Consider the following 22744-nt stretch of genomic DNA (forward strand, 5'->3'; position numbering starts at 1 on the left):
TCGGCCTCTTCAAAGATTCATTGTAGTCTCACTGCACTATCCTAGTGACTCTAACTGTGTAACCATGTCAAAAGGTGTTCCTGAAGGAATTCCATCAACTCAGTGGGTCTCCAACTAGGGCTGGTAATATACTCGCACAAAGTCATCTGTAGAGCAGCATCCTTAGAACAGGTCATATCAAAGTAAATCAACTGGCCTGAGTGATGTAGTACAGCATGGCAGTTTGGTATGGAAAAGCTACAGTTGAAAGCAACTGGAGAATACAATTCTTCCAGAAGACAGCAAGGCTTTCTCTTTAAAGCATTATTTTACAATTAATGTACATACTGAACATAATCTAAATGTCCCTCTATATATAGTTTAAATTTTTGTTCAGTACAGTACTGCAACATTTGTTTAATTGCATGTCATAATTCACATCAGATATAGAGCCACCAAAACTAGAAAACTCAAGTGTTATTCACGCATGCACTTGTAAATCCAAGAATGCCAACAAGTATCCTTTCCGGTAATTTCACCTATAAAGAAAGAATTTCAAAGCATTGTTCAATAATAAAGAAAGAATGATAGCTTTTGTAAGCCAGTCACTCGAATATAGTTTTGAATAGCAACAAAGATGTAAATTCCTCTGTGTAAGTTACAGTTTTTATTACTACTACTACTTTTTGGCATAGATAATTCCCTGCTGATCAGAAACTCCAACTTTCATCGCAAATCAGCTTGCTGCTTCCTGTAAAGCATTCACCTGGTGTCTTGCCAGAACAAATATTTTAATGTAAAATTTAATAAATGGAACCAAAGGTATTACATCTAATTTAAAATTCCATATTGTGTAAACTATTGATATTAATGTAATTGAGTTTGTAAACAATCCATTTGTGGAAGCTAACCTTAGACACTGTATTGACCCAAAATATCTAGTGCGGCTCATCTGCAAAATGAAGCATCAATGCCTGGAATTCATTAAAAGTGTTACATGTTTAATTTTTCCTGCCCTACAGCTCCATTGTCTCGTAAAATTTTTCCTTTGATGTCCCCCACTAAAAGAATTAAAGGAATATTGTAATTGAAATGTCATTAATAATTCACAGGACCCTCCTCCACCAGCAATACATCTGATGAAATATTAATTGAGCTCCACAGACTGACAGTCTGCAGAGGAGCACTTGCCTGTAATTTGAACCACGAGTCCTGATCTTGCTGTAGCTCAGACCTGCCAAGAAGGCAATTATCTGGATGGTCTTGCCCAATCCCATCTCATCTCCCAGAATTCCTCCTGCCTGCTGGCAGTGCAATTCCCAGAGCCACCTAACACCTGTCTGCTGGTACCTAAAAACAAGGAAAAGAAGATGGCAAATGTTTGATAATACAGATCGGAACAGAAAGTACTCATGAATTAATCATTTGGCAAGGTTCTTCTACTAGTTACAGTAACATGCTGGATGTATGTTTTACATGAGTGCTGTATTTACTAGGTCATACATTTTTGATGGGCTCAAACATTACATGTGACTTTCATTCTTTATGCAATGCTAAAACATTTCTAATTAAACTGATAGTCATGGTAATTAGAGGGTATTTTATTTCATGTATATTTTAAGTGTTAAAAGTAACTTGGAAAGCTACTCTTAACAAAGCATAATTATCTTTTCAGAAGAGAAGACATGCATGGGTCTCATGAATTACATTATTTGGAACATATACCTTGAACTGAAGGAAAAGCTTGACTTACAAGGGCTACAGTCTTCACTCTCCACTCTGAAAACTGATCACATCTGTCACACTATGCTTCCTGTTTACGTAAATTCATTTAATAACATTTAATCTCTTTTAATGAATAAATAAGTCAAGAAGGCAAAACGTTTAGGAAGGCAAAACAATAGAGGCTATACCAGTGAATAGGATACGGCAGAATGTTATCATGTAAGAGTATCAGGGTAGTTTCTATTCCCAGTTGCCCACTACAAACTGTACAAGCAACAATGTTAAATACATTCCAGTTAAAAGCAGTAGATTAGAAAACAACATTTACAACGGCAAGCTAAAAAGGTGGAGGTAGGATGCTGGAGAGAGAATAATTTTGAAACATGCTTTTTTACAATGATATGAAATAGTGACAGCAACAGAAGAAATATAACCTTTTGGAAAAGGGAGGGGGGTTAAACTGAAAACAACAAAAAAGTGAATCAACAGCATGTTTAAATAATTTCAAAGAAAATCCATGTTTTCAGCATTTCTGTGTCTTGTAATTTAGAAGACCAAGGTTACCAGTATTATTTTCTTGATGGCATACATTGCTGGAATGCCAAGCACAGCAAAGAGCAAAACCTATTTTTTTTGTAAAATAGGAATCGTTCATTTTCGGGGCATTCTCTTGTATGCATATTTCAGATGCTTTTCTTTCAACAAAGAACGTTTAGGAGTACTGACAGCTAATGACACTAGTATCTACAAAGCCCTATTAAAATCAATTTATGTTGTGATCTGTATGGATTTAGATGACTGCTGAAAGGAAATAAACAAACAGCCTGAGTAGTTAGAAAAAGATGATCAAAGAACACATCTAATGGTTCAGACATCATTCTATCTGCTGATATCTCAAATGCATTATACCAAGAAGCCCTTAAAAACCCCTTTATTAGGGATGAATTCACCTAAATGAATGCAAGAATCTAAATTAAACAACTACAAAATCGCTTTCAGGATTGGCCGTAACCGGGTAAAGATGCTACTTGCTACAATATTTTATGAAGGTCAGAACATTTTCTGATGGAAATATTGAAAAAAAATCTAGAAAAAAAAAGAATCTTAATTTGAGTCAGAAACTACTCCAGACTAATTTTCAGCATATATCTTCAGAGGACAACTACTCAGTAATTTCCTGATGTTATTTCATATTATTTCTTAGGATTACATCTAGTGCTTAAAAGCTAGCTGCATTTATTAGCATTTTTTTTCCATCTTCTCTTTCTCCCCTTTCTTCTCAAAAAGAAAGACAATACAGTTTATAAAGTCTGGGCAAAATTCTGCTCCAAGGATATCTAAAAATAGAGAAGACGCAAGCACTTTCACCAAACATTCAGATGAACAAAACGTAAAGAGCAAATTAATAGCTACTTCTAACCGTAATAGGTTTAAACAGGCATAATAATAGATTAAAATTTACTAGGAAAACCTTTGGACCCTGAAGATTAAAAATAGCAAAAGCTTTTTTATTTTTTTTTTGAGGATGGAAAGATAATAGCAAAAAAATCATGCAACTTTCTGCAATGAAATGAAATTCTCACGTCATTCTGGGTCACAAAGTGCTTCCCTTTCTTAAGTCAATCTCATGCACTAAGACAAAGTTCCATAGGCTTTCCAAACAAACCTGAAGAGTAATTTAAGACTTTTTTTTCTTCTTCTTCTAACCTTTTGTACTTCAATAGCTCTGAATATTACTCATCATTAAGGAAATACAGTATCCATCTATGGTGTCTTTCTATTCCCTACACAGGAACAATGCTCTGTACAAGATTTCAAGTGTCTACTTAAATGTGAAACTTTAATTGCATAGATTTTTATTTTCTGTTTACTGGATACAATACTAAACTGCATACATGAAGCTACATAGATGATTTCAACTCCCAGAACCTCCCCTATGCAAGAATGCTGTATGCCAAGGCCAGACATGAGTATCTTAGAAGATGTACCAAACAAAACCAGGAACATATTTTTAAATAATGTCCTGTTAATACATTTCTAAAGCTCTGTGTTTTTAAAATTTATTTTTTATTTTTTATTTTTTATTTTTTTTCCAGGGACAGAACATTACTTTAAATGCCTATGAAAGTACACAGAGATAAACATTAATATTAGCTTGTGAGGAACACATAAAGGTGATTTGCTATGCCAATTCTTTGTAAAAACATCTAAGCATGCAAAAATTGTAACAATTGAAAAGGTTAAGAAAAATTTTAAAAGTTTCTCCCAAATAATTTTTTACGGTCATACGGAGAGATAATCAATTCCCTTTAATCTTATGCTTTCATTAGACTTTTTTTTCCCACTGAAAAAATACAGTTGAATAAAAATGTTGCCCAGTCTTCTAGATAGCCATGTTTGCACTGAATTTCACATCAGCAATTACCCTCTGATGCACCCCTCAAAATTTACCACTGTAGCTAACAGTGTTTATTTGCATTGCTGCTGAGACAAAATGGCATTGCAGTCATGTTAGGGAAATCATGCACTGAAAGCATCTAAGAAAGAAAGCTTGTTTCTTGTTTGCACAGACTTATCTCAGGCTAAGTGCAGACAGTGTAAGGCAATGCTTTTAAGTCAGTCTTGCTCACTGTGTTTAGTTCTGCTCCATAGTAGCACCACTGGTACTAGCTAAGTACATCTTGATGAATGTTCCTCAAAGCAGAGAGAAGTGCATTAGAAAAAACAAACCACCAAAAAAAAAAAAAAACAACAAAAAACAAACCACCACCACCACAAACTTAAGGATCTGCTGTTTCTACTGTGATATAACTTCTTTGGAATTCCATTCAAATATGCAGAAAGAGCACTTACAGAATAGTGCTATACACCTCCTCCATGGGTCAATATACTTCCATGTTTTCTACTAAACTTGTTCAGAACTCCAGAGTTTAATGCCTATTGACTATGGGCCTTCCTATGCTGGAGATTTCAGCATTTAAGTTACAAGTCAGACAAATCATTCAACTCAATTGATCTTTCTAACCACTTAGGAAGTTTTGACAACTGACTCATGCTTGCAGGGATACCCTTCATTAGTGAGGCTGATATCTCTAAGATTAATTTCTAGTTGTCTGCCTTATTTCGATTCCCTTTGGGTTGCTCAGACCACACATCCGTTCTCAGGATGATTACTCCTGCAGTACCTTCACATAAACAACTGGAAACCACATATTGGCTGTGTATGGTCCTGGCAACCAAGTCATTAATTCAATTCCATTTCAGAGCTAGTGCTTTCCTTCTGAAGAATTGCAGGACAACAGTAATAATTTCTCTGAGGTTAAGACTAAGTGGTCCTGTTGGAAGGGGCTCCCTGCATGCCTGTTAGAAACCATAGCTTTCTGCTGGACTAATTACAAGACTTTAGAGTTAGCTTTTGAAAGAGGAGATGGTTTTCCTTCTGTGTGAAATGTTGCCTACAAAAATGAATACAAGCCAATGGATGCTTGAAAGTCAGGGAAAGATTATGGATGAAATTAACTTGTCAGCTGCTAACTTGTTTGGGCTGCCTTTTGTATACAGCTTTTTGAGATCAAGATGAGTTGCTTGAAAGCGTCATTGGACACCACAGCAATGTTTTAAACATCTTATAATATGATTATAGAACTACTCATAGGAAAATTTGACTATATTTTTTGCTAGCAGAAAATTTCGATCACTCTCTACCCAATCACAGAAACACCTATATTCCTTGCTTTCATTTATCACAATTTGCCAACAATGCATCTTCAAAGTAAAGTGATTCTCCTATCACTCTGCACACAAAATTAAAAGAAAGCACTTGCCAATAAAAAGTTAACAAAAAGAGATGAGGAGAGCTTCTCAATCCTTAGTTTAGCTAATAAACACAACGCTCACAAGTCACTTGTTAACTCTATTATCATAAAGCTGCATTTTGTGCTTATAATAAATAACCTTTGAGGTTTGCTCCTGCAGCTTTTTTAATAGAAACAGTTGTACCAGAAGTTGCAGCAAAAGGTATCTGGAAATCAGCATCACTGTTACTACTAATATCATTACCAAGAGCATAAAGCAACTTAATATTAAAATAAAGTATACAATACATACTTAAAAAGCTTTTTGAAAAGAAATCCTGGAACTTTGAAACCCTCTTCAAATTCAGTGTCACTTTCATCAGAACCTTCCTCAGCCACCTGATGTTCTTTGTCCTTCAGGCGTTCTTTTTGCCACCTCCTAGAGTTATACAAGGAATAGAAAAAAAAAGTGAATATTACATGGAATTTTGCATCAAGTAGAAAACAACAAATTAAATATATATATACACACACTCTCAGACATGTTTACCTGAAGTAGTAATAAATTGGAGGAGAGAGTTATGGAACTCAAAATATTTTACATGAAAATGTTCGTGCAATCCTGATTAGTTAAAAGTTTTCAGTTTTAAAGCTAGTTACAATTATCTACAGACAGAAATACTAAATACAATATAATCAATAGTTAGCACCATTAAAAGAAACTGGCTACTGGCTACCTTAAATTCCTAATTTAAAAAAACATCAAAATCAACAACAAAACAAAAAAGCAATAAAGCTGAAGTACTTTGAAGTTATTTTTCTCAATTTAAACAAACATTTAAAACACTTTATTTCACCTAGAGAAATCTTTAGCAGCATATAATTGTATACAGAGGACTCAGCTGGAAACATCACAGTCTTAGGGATGATGTGCTCTAAAAGCTGTTAAGTAGTCACTGAGTATTTTGACATTTTGAAATTACAGAGTGATTTATGGTATGCAGCCTGATGGTTGTATTTGGACTCTAGGCAGGCTACAGAATTGCCTTCCCGCCCTGTGCCCCCTTTTAGAAAGAGTACCAAAGGATCTTCAATGTCCAAGATGCATTTGTTTCAGCGACCCCCAAAAAACCATCTACCTGTAATAGCAAAGTGCATGCTTACTGCCAGCTGGGAGGAAATGACTGCAGTACCAAAACAAGTAAATACCAAACCATCAACAGCACTTCACAGACAACTTGGATTTTGCTGGAATTCTCCCGCAAAAGTGCATTCACTGCAGACATGACAAACACATTGTATAACCTGACAAAATCCCTACAGAAAGTGTTAAGTTATAGAACAGATGGAAAATGTCCTTGTGCTGCTGCTCTGCAAACAGATTTCATCTAATAAAAAGATAGTTGCATCTGTAAAGATGAAATGATTTATGTACCTCCTTTCAGATACCCTAAATATATGGACCAGTAAAATTTCTTCTTACTGAAACCCTCTCCTCTCCCAAGTGAACAGCCTCATGCTCCCCAGACCAGCCAGAATACTTTCAAATCAAGTGTGCCCTCCAATTTAAGCCATCATTATTTGAATACTTTTCCCATATTTATAATTAATTCACACAAAGGTGCTAACCTGAATGAGGCTGAAGAAGAAAGAGAAGCCCTGACAGTCTAAAAGCATCTCAAACATAAAATATAAAGATCAAAATTGTTCAGGTCCCGAAGAACTATAAATAGCACTGATGGGATGAGAAGAAGCAAGTGGAAAATGTAGGCTGAAAACCTAACATAAGCCTCCTAGCACTGAAATCTACAGTATTGAGCTATAAACTGCCTCCTGAGTGAGAAGCTAGAAAGCTCATCTGTCCAGTCTTAACTCCACATTGAAGAAACCCCGGAGAATACACTCTAGAACAGTCCTGCAATAAGTAGATGGAGGAGGGCTTAGTGGGATGCAGCAGTTTTCAAGTAAACCTCCAGTTTCCAAATGTCAAACATCACAGCTGAGTGCACAGTCCTGTTTCCCTCCTGGTAGCAACTTCCCTCTCCCTTTTACCTGTTACAAAAACAGCCTAGGCTTCTGCTGTTGGCTGGACAGCTGTAGCAGCAGAAAGATGTCAGGGTAAATGAATTATCAGAGTTCTTAAAGTAAAATTCATCTTTTGGGAAAAAGGATTTATGAGCTTCTTAACAAACTGAGGAGATTTACTCCCCCCCCCCCCTTTTTTTTTTTGAGTTATGAATCCTGATTTTCCTATAAAATACATGCAAAAAAGAAGCACATATTTTTAGGGAGAGAAAAAAATGTATACAATCTTCAAAGCTGAATACGTGAAAGGACATAAACTGCAACAACGGAGATGTAAAGAGTATTTTAATTCCAGCCTTGCTACACACAATGCAACGCACTTTAAGCTTATGGGCTAAGTGAGCATTTTCAAAGCTATTGGTCCAATTTTACCTATGTCAGGAAAAAGAAACAATCATAAAGCCGTCAGTTAATTTCTGTCCCACAGCTGGCAGTATCATCAGCTGCAGAAACAAAATTTAAACACACTGTCATTATCTTAATTTATATCCTGACCTAAACACCCAAAAGGACGGAGACAGAAGCTACTCTTAGAATTTCTCAAACAACTGCCTGTAAAACTGCTACTATCTCTTGATATTTTGCCCTTCAAACTTGGCAAAATAATCCAGAAGACACTATGAAACATCCCACACATTGCCCTAAGTCTTTAAGACTTCACCCATGCTACCCATTTGTATCACGTTAAGAGCAGACACTATTGGCACAATGACACGTACAGTACTGTGACACCCTCCAGCTGATATGAGAAATGCCTTCTCCACGAGAGAAAAACCCTCCCAGTTAAAACAGTTTAAGATAAAATCTGATTAGTGACTGAAAGAAAAAACGAAATGAAAATGAAGGACTAGTGTTCCCCTTGTATTTTATTTATTTATTTTAACAATAGGCAGATCCGGGGGCAAGGAAAACAGTGGTGCCTGTCTTCCTATGGACATTATTCTGCATTTTCCAGTTTTAAATAAGGTGAAAACTGTAAAAGGGGCTCATCTGCCTGTTAGGTCATTCATAGTCATCTCCCGCAGGACCTGTGAGCTCATAGTAAGACAAGCTCAAGCTGTGTTTTCCCTAGGGGCAGCATTAGTAAGTTTCTCCCTCTTTCTGACCACTTACTTTGGCAAAACTTGCAGGTGCTTCACTTAAAGGCTTCTGTGCCCCTGTCAAATCTGTTTATAAACCTTGGATTAGGAACAGGGAAGAAATTCAACACTGGATACACAAACAGCAATCACATACTTTCTCACGGGATAAAGGTAGTTATGGCAGCTTTTTAACCAGCTTTTTACCAATATCTTGAGAAAATACTTACAGCCGACTTTTATGGAAGCAGTTCCAAACGTGGTGCTGTTTTATTAAGTGAAAGTGCACAACACCATCTCCAAATACATGAAAGTTACAGTAACTGCAAAAAAAATTACACTGAAGAATTAACTAGGAAAACACAATACTGGACAAGTTCAGAGAGCCAGCTTTACAGCAATGTGCTTTGATCTCTTACATTCAGTCACCTTCAGAAGTAAAAATTGTGATGGAGAGAAAAAGCAGCATATGCAGGGAAAAATATGAGGAGCTGTTGACAGTTTCCTGATTAAAGACTGAGTTGCAAATATTTATCTGTAAGCTCTCAGGCTGTTATTTCATTACATGAAATCACGTACCCAGTGAAGTAGTAAAAAAAAAAAAACCACAAAATTAAAACCAAAAAACAACTTACTAAGAGTATAAAAAATAATTTTTCACCACAAATACTTTTACATAAGTAGCCTAGCATAGGAACAAAAATCTCTCTCTTAGACTAGCAGTCTGCTAGTCCTTGACTTAGGAAAACAGCATTTATGCTCACAGGCTAACTCATCCAAAAAGACTGATACATTCTAGAGGCACAGCATAAAAACACATTTATTTTTGTCCAGTACTATGAAGTTGTTATCAATTATTGTTCTGAGCTCCAGAAACAACCGAGACATGTCAGAACTGGGTTACTTTATCTGACTGGGTTAAGATAAGACTCAAAAGAAGAAAGAAGACACGTTTTTATCACACTAAAACGAAAACAATTTCATATCACAAAACTTCTGACGTGACAGCTAGGTTAAGAATCCATATTAAATTCAAATTCAGTACAACTGACAAGCGAAGCAGTATTTTGTACAAGAGCCTGCCTCTTAATTCTGAATGTCAGAATCGCCACCAGCCAACGCTAGAGCTTCAGTCTCCCCTGGGAAGAAGCAGATTGCCCTCTAGTGTATGTTAGAAAAAATGATCCACAACCAACCAAGAAGAAACTTGAGGTTAAAAAAAAGCTCAAAGCCATTCAGGAATTGCACCAATATTTTCTGCACTAATTTTGACCAATGTAAAGATATCTCTTGAAATCATTAGATAACTAGAAAATAAGTATATCTAGAATTTGAACTAATAAATTCTGAACCTAGTTTTCCTTTTTTATACACATTGTATTTGTTACTTTACTGAAATGTGTAATTACACAAACTGTAGAACTAAAGGCTCTGCTATTGCATCTCTTTAAAGGTCCGGAGGTTTTTGATATTTTCTCCTAAGTTTAAAGAGAAAGCAGCATTTTATTTATTTATTTTTTTACTACCACTATAATAAACTGCAGTTTGAAGAAATTATTCAGTATCTGAAAAGCTGTGAACTTGATACAAGATATTGTATTAAGCTATTTTACAGTAACATTTCACTATTTTCTAGGAAAGTGAAAATATTCTAAACAGCTGAAGCAATGGGAGGACAATATTTGCTATACCAGTTGGCTAGTCTGCTCCCGTACCCTTCCCCTTAAGTCAAACTTTCGAGGGAGGAACAGCAGTAGCTCATAATTTGACTTAATATATTGATGAAATTAAAAATATCCTTATGAATCTCAGTTAAATTTCATTAACATGCCTAACAATCAGGAAATACAGGTTTTATTGTATCACCAAAGTCTCTTGAGAACAGAAGCATGACCCTTGAGAAATTTACTTTTATGCTGTCCATGGGTCACTAACGTAAGTACAATTTCATCCTGCAAGTACAGTATCAAAGCCATATATCATACAATTAAACCTTCCTTACTATAAGATTGCATTCAGATACTAAGCTGATTTCCCACTTATTGCAATACCCTAGAAAGAAATTCTGCATCCAAAACAGTAATGAACACAATTAGATTTTTTTTTCTTTTTAAAATACAGTCAGGAACCAAGCTGAGTGTTTAATATAGTTTGCATTTTTGAAGCACAATATGTTTTCTATTTTAGACAGCTAAGAACCCCTTACAGATTATTCTAATTTGCTAAATTGAAGCATTCAGCATTACTTTTCTGATCTAACTTTTTATGGTCTGTATGGGTGGATTTAATTGGTACGTCCTAACAGATGAAATAAATGCAGTTAGTACCACAAGTCTCTGCAAGTAAATTAAGACTGATGTAGACAATTACACACTTGAGCTTAGAATGAAAGGTGTACTCAGTGAGTGAGCCAAAATATATCTTCATTTGTGTCTTGGATTTGTCATTTTAAAGAGCAGTTAGGATGCTCTAAGAAAATGTCTTCCACAAAAGGTAATATTTAATCCTTTTTAAATTTATAACTCTGAAACAATGAGAGATTCAGCGACACGGATATTTCAAAGACAGCTAACATATGAAAAGTGATCTGACTTGAGAACAACACAACTTACTTTTTAGCTAATTTTATTTTTGTTTGATATTTATCAACTGTTTTGTGCATTGATAGCCACAACTTCCAGCAACTCAGCTGCTTGGTTGTCACTTGGGAGACATGGAAAGAAGCAGCATTTCTAGCCTTGCCTCGCAGCACTTGACAGCACTTGAATGAAGAGCTATTCAGATAACATTACTCCAAAAACTATACAAAATACACAGGAAAACATAGATATGGCACTTATCTTCCCCCAACGTGAGATATAACACCTTCCCTGAAGCAGTAGGCATATACATACTGGCAGCTGCTATGGGAACAGTGACCTTAGGATCGCTATTATATTTTGTTTGTTTCCAAGCTATTGCCTCATGTAGATATTGCATTAGCAATGACAACAATGTAACATGTTAATTACATATTAGGACCTAAAATTATTTGATTACATTTACGCTTTCCATTTTAATACAACAAAGGAGAATGTTGATTAATACGCAAAAAAAAACTGCATAGTTTGCACCTTCCACAGCTGTAAAACCTTGAAAGAAAGAATAATACAAAGAATAATCTGACAAATCCAGTGTCCTTCTACAATGGGGTTACAGCATTGGTGGAAAGCAGAAGAGCAACTGGCATCATCTGCTGGGACTTGTGCAAAGCATTTTACACTCTCCCCTAGGTGATATCCTTGTCTCTAAACTGGAGAGACATGGATTTGATGGATGGACCACTTGGTGGGTAAGGCATTGGCTGGATGGTCGCACTCAAAGAGTTGTGGCCAACAGCTCAACTGTCAGGTGGAGATCAGAAACAAGTGGTGCTCTTCAGGGGGTCAATATCAGGACTGGTGCTATTTAACATCTTTGCTGGTGACATGGAGAGTGAGATTGAGATTGAGTGCACCCTCAGCAAGTCTGCTGATGACAGCAAGCTGTGTGGTGCGGTCAACACACCACAGCAGGGCGAGGGAAGGGATTCTCCCCCTCTGCTCTGCCCTCGTGAGACCCCACTTGGAGCCTTCAGCTCTGGGGCCCCCAGCACAATGACAGAGATGTATTAGAACAAGTCCAGGAGGGCCACTAGGATGATCAGGGGGCTGGAGCACCTCTCTTGTGAAGACAGGCTGAGAGATTTGGGGTTGTTCAGCCTGGAGAAGAGAAGGCTCCAGGGAGACCTTACACCAGCCTTCCGTTGCCTAACGGGAGCTACAGGAAAGCTGGGGAGGGACTCTTTGTCAGGGGGTGTGGTGGTAGGACAGGGAATAACGGCTTGAAACTAAAAGAGAGATTTAGAGTAGATGTAAGGAAGAAACTCTTCACTCAAAGAGTGGTGAGGTACCAGACCAGGTTGTCCAGAGAAACTGTGGATATGTTTAAGGCGAAGAAGTGTTTGTAATGTGTAAAGAAGTATTTGCTTACCAGTAATGGTAAGCAAACAAAGGCAAGACCTATGCAAGCGAAGAGAACGGAAATTATTAAGTATGTGTACTGAAAAGCTAGCCTTGCCACTTTTCACTGATCACATCTTGCTTTGAGCAGCAACTAGGCTGACTGCTGCAAGTTGCCTTTAGGAAGCAAGCAAAGAATGGGGCGCTTTCCTACCCGCCCTGTTTCCTGCAGATGCACCAGCTCCTCTTCTGGAAGCAGTCTGCTCTGGAGAAGCTGAGCAGTCCCGCAGTTAGCTAATTATCATGCTTTAACAACATCACCATATTTTCCCCTTGACACAGACCAATCTCTTCAAGTCCCATCCCTGAAAAGTTTTAATGTTAAGGAAACTCATTTTCAATCTTTAGGAGTGTAGGACTTTATTCAGCGCCAAGCACAAGACTAGATGTTCAGAGGACTAAAGTAATCCTAAAGGACTTTGCCTTGCCTATCTCAGGGGTAAAATATACCATAATCTCACCCATTCATTTGCATTCAAAAGTAAAACTGATGTGAAATAAGACATAAATGTAAGCAAATGACAGAATTTCTATAGCATTCTTAATATGTTTCTTAATTCACCACACTTTATTTTCTCATGGCATTTCCCATAATGAAGATTACCTGGGGGTGTCAGCATAAAAACGTCAATGTGGACAGCTGCAGCTTAACAGCCACAATAACTGTAGCTATGAAATTTTTAAGAGATGTAGTGTTTTGGTGGCAATTACAGTTATTGATATTTCTAAAATTCATTTAGGCTTTTATTGTAACTTTAGTAACCAAAAGAAATGTAGTCTACAATATGACTTTGCTAAGGATAAATTGTCACAATCTTAATGTTATTAAAAAACGTGTTTGAATGAATTTAAACTGAGAGTCATATTAAAACTTTCAATCAAAATAAATTACTCTTGATGAAAACACTGAATTAAAAATGATTTAATACTGGTCTAATTCAAATGTGAAGAACACACTTTTATTCAATAAAATAGTACATATTTTACCAACTAAATACAATTAATTTTTTTAATGCATCCAATAAAAACACATTTCTTTTTGACCCTATGGACACTGCTCAGATTAGCCTCCTGTTGAAATTTTCTATTCAAGAGCAATAACACTACGCTTTAACTTTGAAAAGCAGCATCCTGGGATTGCCAGCCTAACGCCTCATGTCAGCTTCTGATCTGTTCTAGTAATCTCAGACGTGAAAGCCAAGTTGGGCTCTTCTTACTGACAGTTCTGTTACCAGGAACAATTCTGAAACCGTGCAAGTACTTCTACCAGAATATACCTCTTTCTCCACAGCAGCTCAGGCTCTCACAATGTGAAAAGATAGGCATTTATACCCCTTCTTCTGATAGAGCTTCATTTAACTCTGTAAGGTTTTATATTTCTGTAAAATTTAAGTCTCCCAACCGTTATACATGCTATGCCTTTCCACTGCATTAGCCACCCTTCACCAACAACCCTAGTATCGATTGTTCCTTTCACTCTAGGACAGCTGTTTTCAACTTGGAATCTATGTTTTTCTGAAGGGCTATAAACTACTTGAAGGACATTCACAAAAAGTAATGAATTCAAAGCAAGCATGCTATCAACAGGCTGACATTCATTATACGAAGCTCAACAGTTACAGCAGAAAAGAGATAACATGCCAGCAGTTACAGAACACTAAAATGGTTTTATTTGTTTTAGTTGATCTTGATCTTTTGGCTCCCAGTGTGTAAAAACTATTCCTTAACTTTACTGGCATGTCTAGTTAGCATTTTAAGAGCTTAACAAATTACACATCACTTCGTTAACCCTTAAAGATGTTTTCCAGGCAGCAGTGAAAATGCAAACATTGCAGTCTTACTGTTAGGAGCTCAACAGCTATGCTATCCATAGAGAAGACATCTCAACTGCACACCATAGCTACAGAGAAACCATCGACACCCAGGCGATATAAATTTCATAAACTATAGATAAGCACCTGGTGTTTCAACTGCCATTTTCAGAAATAGCTTGTGTTCCTGACACTTTAGCTACACTTAACCACCTAATTATACTAGTCTATTTAATAGAAGATACTGACTTACCTTCTAAATCTTACACAGTTTACAACCTGAGGTTATTGTAGCAAGAGAAAACTACTACTACTATTTCCACTACCTCTTTAGATAAGGACACCACCCTCATTAAGGGCAAAAAGAGGAAAAAAAATCACTGTCAAACAGGGCAGCTCTTCTTAGATTTGAGTCATAGCAATATGAACATCCAGTCTTTATTACTTATCTAAACTATGCAAGAAATATCACTTGCTAATCGAACAATACAGATGATGTCCTTTCTAGTATGAATTTTCACAAGTTTAAATTCAAGATCCATTTTATACTGATGTTCAAATAAACCTGTTAGCCAGATACACTATACATATTTGCCCCATATTTCAATAAGTGAATGGATTCTACAAAAATAGTACATAACTATGATATGTTTGAGGAATTTCTTCTTGACTAGCCATTAACTAGGGCTGAAAAAAAACCCACCTCATCCCAAACCAAACCAAAGATTTCTCTCACGCTGTAAAAGTGCTCTCCCTCTGAAAGGTCAGTCTGCATGTAATTTTGCCTATCAAACAGAACAAATCATCTATATTTGAAAAGTAGATATAAAGATCTGCAGACAAAAGCACCACTTAAGTAAACAGTAACACTGCCAAGTAAGCGTTGCTTTATATATACACTTTGTTGTTGGCACATTCACAGTTCTGCAAATAGCAAACAAATTGAATACTGAAATAACTTATTTTTGAAGGACCCTATAGCAATCAGAAAAATTAAATAGCAAAGCCATTATAATTAAGAGGTAAGCCTGATTCCTCTTTGGAAGGCTATGATTCTTCTGACCATCTCCTTTTCCTTACTCCAATTCCTACCTGTGTATTATAAACTGCCTTTCACATGTGCAATATCATTTGTTAATATTACTAATAAAATGTCTAGGACTAACCTTAATCTCTGTTTATAATAGTCTTCATCTCCATCATCTCTCCATCTCTTTACTTTGCGCTTCCCTACTGTAGGCTCTTCCTCCTCAGAGCTTGGAAAGTAGTCAGCATCCTCTTCAGCTTCTTTAGAATCTCTCTTCACCAAATGTTTTCCCTTTCTTGAAAAATTCTTGAGTTCATAATCAGAATCATTATTAGCATGAGAAGGTACCCATTCTTCCTCCTCTTCGACTTCTTCTGGATCAAAGAGCTCCTCATCAGGTACGTACTCAGAGTCTCCACTATCGTCCTCCTGTTCTCGCTTCAGCTTCTTGGTCTCAGGATATTTTTCTTTTGGAATCCCTGATTTTGGCTGAATCTGAAGGGCATGCCTCTGAAGTTTCTTCAAGTGTTTTTTTAACCGCTTATCTGTTTTTGACAGGGATTTACCCTTTTTTTCCTTTGTAGTAGATGTGGGAGCTATGCATTGAACATTTTTGGCTTGAGCTTTCTTCTTTGCTCCTTTGTGAAGGGATAACTTCTTTCTCTCAGATGACAACTTAGCTTGGTCTGCTAAATACTTCTCGAAATCAGACGCTTCATTTAGCATTAATCGTCGTGCCTTCCTCTCTGGCTTCTGAGGTATTTTAGTTCCAAAAGGGGTCATCTGGCCAGTACGAATAAGTTCCTCCCACTCTGTTTCCTGAACGGGCATAAGCATACTGCCAAGAGACGATGGACCAGGTTCTGAAACAAAAAAGTCAGAACATTCATCATACCTTTCATGTGTCCTGAATAACTCAAATACAGGAACAACCTTTTTTTCAAACTTTAAATCCATTCACTTTTATACACAGCTCCAAACTAACATATAATATAAGAAGTTCAAAAAAAAAAAAACAACCCAAAAAACAGAAAACAATAAAACAGAAAGCCAAAGGACTTTTTTTTAAACTTCAAACTACTTCCAAAAATTCTTATAGGAAAGATTACACCCACTATCAAAATGCTAATACCGTTGGAACTACCCACAGCAGCAGTAAAACCAACCATAAATGAATAACCCTCAACACCACATGAACTCTAATGTGCCCCTCCTATGCTTTCAATTCAACATATCCTGTTCACTGCAAGAAACCACAGATTGCATATGGAGCAACACTGTCCATTTCTATTTTTATTACTGACTTTTCAGTCCTACTCATGAGCTTGAAATTTGACATTTCCATTAACCATACCAGGACAGAGACACAAATATCAAGGCACACATAAAAGATTGTCTTCCCACATGCTTAAAAAACAAACAAACCAACAACACACTATCTTCCTACTCTACAATACTAATACACTAACATTAGGATTACGACTTTAAAAGTCAGATTGGCTACACATTGCATTACTATAGAAGAATGCTTCAGTTAAACTGCACACACAGTTACTATACTTATTAACACAGTTAACTGAAGTTACAACTGGTATCTGAAACCATAGAAGAAGGAAATCTCTTGAATTCAGGAACCTGAAGGGAAATTCCAGCCTGAAATGTGTTAATGGTCTAAAATTTCGAAGTAGCTATACCAGAATCATCAGCATGCTACTGTTTCATTAAAAACACCATATTTATCACTAAAGCATGTTTAATGAGTAACAATAATGCATCAGGCATGAAAGCCCTTCTTTTCCAGCCCCTCAGTTTCTTGAATCCCTGGAACTGCTGAACCCCACTTCTTCTGTCATAGACTCCATTCACTTTCTAACTACATTTCATCACACGGGGTGCCTGAGTCTTACTGCATGAGCCTGCTACAAGAAAAAAGGCTTAAAGATGATTTTCTGCTATGAAAACTTTACTGAGGTTTTCACACCCAGTAAGTTTTGTTGAGCCAGGAGAGAAAAAAAAAAAAAAAAAGCTCTGTGAAATCTGGAATCCACATCTGCAGTGGACACACAGCAGACAGGTGTTACACCTCTGCAACAGGACAGCCAAAGTGGGGTAAATGCACAGGGCAACAACATTGTATGGGCCCAAGCGTGCCCTGCAGAATACTGAAAATAGTGATGGCGGGCAAGATACAGCCAAGCTGAGCTGTAGTTACAAAATCCCAGCTCAGTTTGCAGTAGGCAGTGAGAAAGTAAACAGTGAAAACCGTTTGCATACGAAACACTGACAGAACAAATATATTGTTCTGGAAGAAGTTCTTTCTTTCCTTTTATTCTTAAATGTAATACAGCCTGAAAAAAAAAAAAAAAAGAAAAAAAAGAAACACTTCCTCCATCCATTTCTAATGCTATTTCCCAACAATAAGAAAAAACAATTTTGTTAATGCTGATTGATAGCATATAAAATGTAATTCAATCATGATGTTAGTCATCTTTATCAAATTAGCTGTGAAAAAAATGTTAAGATTTCCAATTTATTAAGCCCAATACTCTAATGTGCATCAGCCATCCCTACTGAGCTGAACATGGATTAACAACCATTTTTTAAAACTTCCCATATGAATATGCCAAGATCTGCAATTCTGCAGGTGCAGAGAATAAGCGTTCTTTAGTCATCTTTTGAAAACAAACCACTGAAATTTATTTCCTTATTGGCAAGGATCTTGCAAATTACCATCAAACAACAAAAGGCATTACATCAAAGTAAGAGAACTTCCAGCTTTCTCCCATACCTTCATCATCCTCAAATTCAATCTCACTTATTTTATCAAGAATCTCTGTTCCACCAAGAATTGCTTGGAGACGTTTTTGTTTTGCATTGATCTTCTTCAGCTGCTGCTCCTTGAATGAAAATTAGATACATCATTTAATTTTTAATCTCATTCATAGACTTCCTATCCTTTTAAGCAATACTTAAGTTAGAATATTTGCAGTATTTTCCAACAGAAATTCATATTCAAATGTTTGAAGTATTCAATTTTAAAATAGGAAGTGCAAAATATTGTCACCATGTATCTGTAGGGCATTGACTCATAGAACACAAACAATTTTGTGTGTAACTTACCTTAAAATACACATGCGGTATGATCAGATTATTTAAACACAGAAGGTTTACATGTTTGTTATGCATTTTTATGTCAATCTTTCAAAGTGACTTTCAAAGTCACTTTATAACTATGCAAAGGAAGCCTGTTAATTGCACTTGTGCGATATGTAGAGAATACCAAAGAAATTGTTCATGATTTGCAAGACTGGATTACTGGGTAATACGCCACTAAAATCAGCTATAAAATTTAATAAGATTTATTTATCATCCCAGAAGTTTTAGAACGTTTGCTTAGAAAGAAACAGAAAATGTAAATCCATCAGTCAATATACATTTCTATACAGTTAATTCATGAATGATCACAGCTAATTTACCAGCAAAACCCACAAAGTTAAATACTTTTGAAAAATAAGTGAAAAATTCAACATTACAGATGTCTTAACACACATAGCTCATTACCACTAAGAAAATGATTCATACCTAGCTCTTCTGCTACACCTTTTATCTGACTGCAATATCCTCAACTGGGTGTTTACCAGTAATGTTGCAATTCTTTGGTATTGCTAACTTTCATTTATAAACAAGAAATTCCAAACAGTAATACAAAGACATAGGCAATGCAACTTTCCACATGTGTAATTCCACTCCACTCTCCAAACATTTCCTCACCTACCTAGGGACATAATTGAGTTAAAAAAAAAAAAAAAAAAAAAAAAAAAAAAGGGGGGGGGGGAGTTCACAGCACAAAAAGCTTTTTTTTTTTTGTCAATAAAGATTCAGTAGCATGTCTATGTCCTTATGTAGCACTTTTTAAACCACAAACTGTAAGTGTATCCATGTATGCTACATTGTACTACCTCCTTCCTATGCACCATTATCCTTGCTACCAAAGTATTGTAAACCTCTCCCTGTATGACATCTCTAAGGAAAAAGTTATAACAGTCATTAATTTCCCATTTGTCTCATTAATGGCATAATTTAGTCATCTTTACCTAGCTTTTTTTTTTTTTTTTTTTCTTAATAAGTTACTACGAAAGGAAAAGTACTGAAAGTCACTTCTGCAGGAAAAAAGTTGTCTAAGACCAGCTTCAAATACAGTGCCTCCCTTCAAACACGCTGCAGTTTAACCAGACTCTTGAGGTTACTGGAACCACTTTTACAGATTTTAGTTTTCATACAGGGATTGATAGTTACCGTACAAAGGCCATTAGAGATGGCTAACAATGGATTTCCAAAGAGATATGAACTTCAACTAACACTTGCATAAATTACTCAAGTAATAAGAAAACAAGAAAATACAGCATACAATTACTTGATAACACTTCAGAGGTGAAGTGCAGTTTAATGCATTTCTTCCTGCTACTTCCAGCTACTCAGTTCTAGTCCAGTACCACTATTCAGTACTTACTCTCTTTAATGGACAAGTTGTGAGCACAACATCATCTAAGTTGTTGAAATGATCAAAAGAATAATAAAATATATAAAAAAAACAAACTGAATGGAGTCAGTGGCAAATGACCTGAGAGTGGCAAGAAGTGTCTGAAAGCTTTTCAGTCAGGTGGCCATTAGAGCAATTATTAGGGTGCATTTCCATGAGACAGTGAGCAGGTCTAAGAGCTATATTCCTGACCAGGACAAGCTTCCCTTTTCTCAAGTCTCCTTCCTATTCACAGATGTATAGGTCTACTGCTTACATTACACTGATGTCTGCTAGGTTGCTCTACAGGCTCCTTTGACTTACTATTTGGCAGGAAAAAGCTAGAGCAGCTTCTGCCAAGTTGGTGAGTTAGAATAGCTCATAGAGGGGAATGATGTGTATTGGTACAGGAGAGACACAGACAGTGACAGAGGACTTAGGGAAAGGAAGATGGGAGACGAAGACCACAAGAGCAGAGATTTAGATCAACTACATCGTGTTCTAACAATGCATTGCTATTTCTCTAAATACTACTGGGAAGGATTAATTAAAATTAATGCAAATCAGACTGTCCTGGTTGTAGTTAGGACAGAGTTAATTTTCTTCCTAGTAGCTGGTAGAGTGCTATGTTTTGAATTAGGATGAGAAGAGTGCTGATAACATGCTGATGTTTTAATTGTTCCAGAGCAGTGCTTACACCAAGCCAAGGACGTTTCAGCTTCTCACTCTGTTCCGTCAATGGGCAGGCTGGGGGTAGAGCAAGAGCTGGGAGGGGACAGACCCAGGACAGGTGACCCAAACTGGCCAAAGGGGTATTCCATCCCATCTGACGTCATGCTAAACAATATACATGTATAGGGGGGGCTAGCTGGGGTGGGGGGCCGGGTGCTTGGGGTCAGGCTGGGCATCGGTCAGTGGGTGGTGAGCAATTGCATTGTGCGCCACTTGTTTCGTACACATTATTAGTAGCAGTACTATTACCATCATTATTATTATTGTTATTTTCCTGTTTTAATAAACTGTCTTTATATCAACTCCCAGGCTTCACTTTCCCATCTCTCTCCCCCATCCCAGAGAGGGAGAGGGGAGGATGACCGAATGGCTGTGTGGTGTTTAGCTGCCAGCTGGGTTAAACCACAACACAGACTTCCAAGCAAGCCCTGGAACATCAGCTTTACAGCTTGGTCTGAAATTTACAATCACTCCCTGCACCACCCCCCCAAAAACAAACAAACAAACAAAAAAAACCAACAACTTCTCTACAACCTCTCTTTCACATCTTTAGTTATTTACATTTTTTGGTAGAATATTAGATCATGTACAAAGGGAAGAAACAGCGATTTTAGATGGACTCTGAATTATACAATTAAAAAAGAATTATATCACATAAGCCAAAACTTCAGTCAAAGTAAAAGGTAAGTATTGTCAGCAGGAAATTAATGCAATCTAATCACCTTGTTATATTTTTGCCGTTTCACAGAATCTAGTTTTCTGTTTATATCTTTGTTGTTGGCAGCTTGAGGTGAAAGTTGCTCAATAATTTTATTTATTTGTTTCAGAGATGATGTGCATGATCTGAAAAACAAGATTGTAATGTACTATTCAGCTCTACTAAAGAAAAATAGAACATTCACAATTCAAACAATTCCAGAATGTTTAACATAAGATTTAAAAAAGACTAAAGGTAGGTTTCTAAATAAGCATCTTATAGTTAAACATCAGTAGAAACACGGAACACTATAAGAACTTAAACATCATTAAATATTCATAAACAAAGTTTTGCTTATACTAAAATTTCAAAAGAAAAGACAAACCACTGCAATATTTAGTATTCAGAATTACAAATATGATAATGCTCACAAGGAAGTGACAGTGGCTTATTTCATCATTAAAGATAAACGAATTGCAATGCAGTAAAGCACAGCTTGCAGGGACAAGTGCCAGGGATGGAAGTGGTGCAGAACCAGCTAAGATCAAGTGTAGTATCTACTCTTTGATAAGTTCTCAATGAGAGTACTTCATATTAAATGAATTTTTGAACTCTGTAGTTGGATTTGGAGCTTGTTCCCTCCACTCTGTGCATTGTCCTGATACTGTGGACATAGCACTGAAAGACATGGTTTAGTGATGGGACTCAGTAGGTCAGGTTATGATTGAACTTGAAGACCATGAATGTCTTCTCTAACCTACATACTTCTATGATACCATAAAATAATCTACATGGAAAATACTATGCTTTCATTTTGGAAACCTGTTTTTAACAGTTCCATGCTGTTATATAGGAAGACAATTTATTTTACCTATACAGTTTCAGGAAGACAAACTAGCTCAAGGAATTAACAGCACATGTACATTAAACTTTTTTTTTTTTTTTATTTATGCATAACCATTTTCCATATTTCTCCATACAACAGGAAATTCTGGTTGAACCACCTACTAAAATCTAGTATAATCTGTTACTGCTGCTGAATTTGTTTGCAAGAATGAGGTACCACCCCCACCGTCAGAAGCAATAAATCTGTGCTTGTTGATTGAAACAGCAGAATATTTAATAAAGATATACAAATAAGCATCTCAAAGAGTTATGAAAAACATCATAGAAAACTTAACAACACCTGTAAAGCAGCCATAAATCCCCTTGTATAAAAAAAATGAACTATATAGCTTCCTTAATTGTTAGATCAC

At 36.4% G+C, this 22744-nt stretch overlaps 1 protein-coding gene and 1 pseudogene across 3 annotated transcripts in view; one reads left to right on the forward strand and one right to left on the reverse strand.

Annotated features, from left to right (window-relative positions):
- Positions 1 to 22744, reverse strand: part of ERCC6 (ERCC excision repair 6, chromatin remodeling factor) — a 47648-nt gene that overhangs the window by 22345 nt on the left and 2559 nt on the right. For all 3 annotated transcript variants that reach the window (XM_038181187.2, XM_038181188.2, XM_038181189.2), the window contains exons 3-7: positions 21514 to 21634; positions 18329 to 18437; positions 15680 to 16403; positions 5812 to 5937; positions 1171 to 1329 (exon numbers count right to left, since the gene is read on the reverse strand). In XM_038181187.2, coding sequence (XP_038037115.1) covers positions 1171 to 1329; positions 5812 to 5937; positions 15680 to 16403; positions 18329 to 18437; positions 21514 to 21634 — 1239 coding nt within the window. The remainder of the gene's footprint in view (positions 1 to 1170; positions 1330 to 5811; positions 5938 to 15679; positions 16404 to 18328; positions 18438 to 21513; positions 21635 to 22744) is intronic.
- On the forward strand, positions 22023 to 22177 carry LOC113844070 (U2 spliceosomal RNA; annotated as a pseudogene).

The sequence above is a fragment of the Anas platyrhynchos genome, chromosome 6 (genome assembly GCF_047663525.1).
Source record: "Anas platyrhynchos isolate ZD024472 breed Pekin duck chromosome 6, IASCAAS_PekinDuck_T2T, whole genome shotgun sequence".
In the NCBI taxonomy this organism is placed as follows: domain Eukaryota; kingdom Metazoa; phylum Chordata; class Aves; order Anseriformes; family Anatidae; genus Anas; species Anas platyrhynchos.